Source organism: Penaeus monodon, chromosome 25 (assembly GCF_015228065.2).
Source record: "Penaeus monodon isolate SGIC_2016 chromosome 25, NSTDA_Pmon_1, whole genome shotgun sequence".
In the NCBI taxonomy this organism is placed as follows: Eukaryota; Metazoa; Arthropoda; class Malacostraca; order Decapoda; family Penaeidae; genus Penaeus; species Penaeus monodon.
The window spans coordinates 10,181,966-10,182,351 of record NC_051410.1 but is presented as its reverse complement, the minus strand read 5'-3'; the positions used below and the strand labels follow the sequence as shown (position 1 = coordinate 10,182,351).

The 386-nt window shown below is 49.0% G+C and overlaps 1 protein-coding gene across 1 annotated transcript in view; it reads right to left on the bottom strand.

Annotated features, from left to right (window-relative positions):
• Window positions 1–386, bottom strand: part of LOC119589524 — a 46,835-nt gene that overhangs the window by 4,494 nt on the left and 41,955 nt on the right. Inside the window, 1 exon segment of the mRNA XM_037938125.1 lies at window positions 98–345. Within this exon segment, the coding sequence (XP_037794053.1) occupies window positions 98–345 (248 nt within the window).

Sequence of the window (386 nt, the reverse complement as noted above, 5' to 3'; positions counted from 1 at the left end):
TCATAATTGAGGACCTATACTTTTCTCAGAAAGAAAACGGAGGCTAAAGGACTGATTCGTTTAAACAAAGAAAACGGACAAGAGAGGGCTAACTCACTTAAAGTTTGGTCTGTCGCCCTGTACCCGCTCCATCCTGAACCAAGCTCCCTTCTCGTCCTCTTCACAGAGTCCTCGCATCTTCAGCACGACTGGCTGGAGCTCCTGACAGGTTACGCAGAAGTGGTAGGTGTTTCCGCATGACATATCATCCCACAATTCGCGGTAGGGAGGAACCAGCAGGGCTGAACAGTCCTTGCTTTTACTGCGAGCTGCGCCTTCGAAGTTTGTGTAGTTCAGAGGAACGTTCTGGGTGAATATGGGGTAGAGGGAGAAGTAAAACAAGTTCG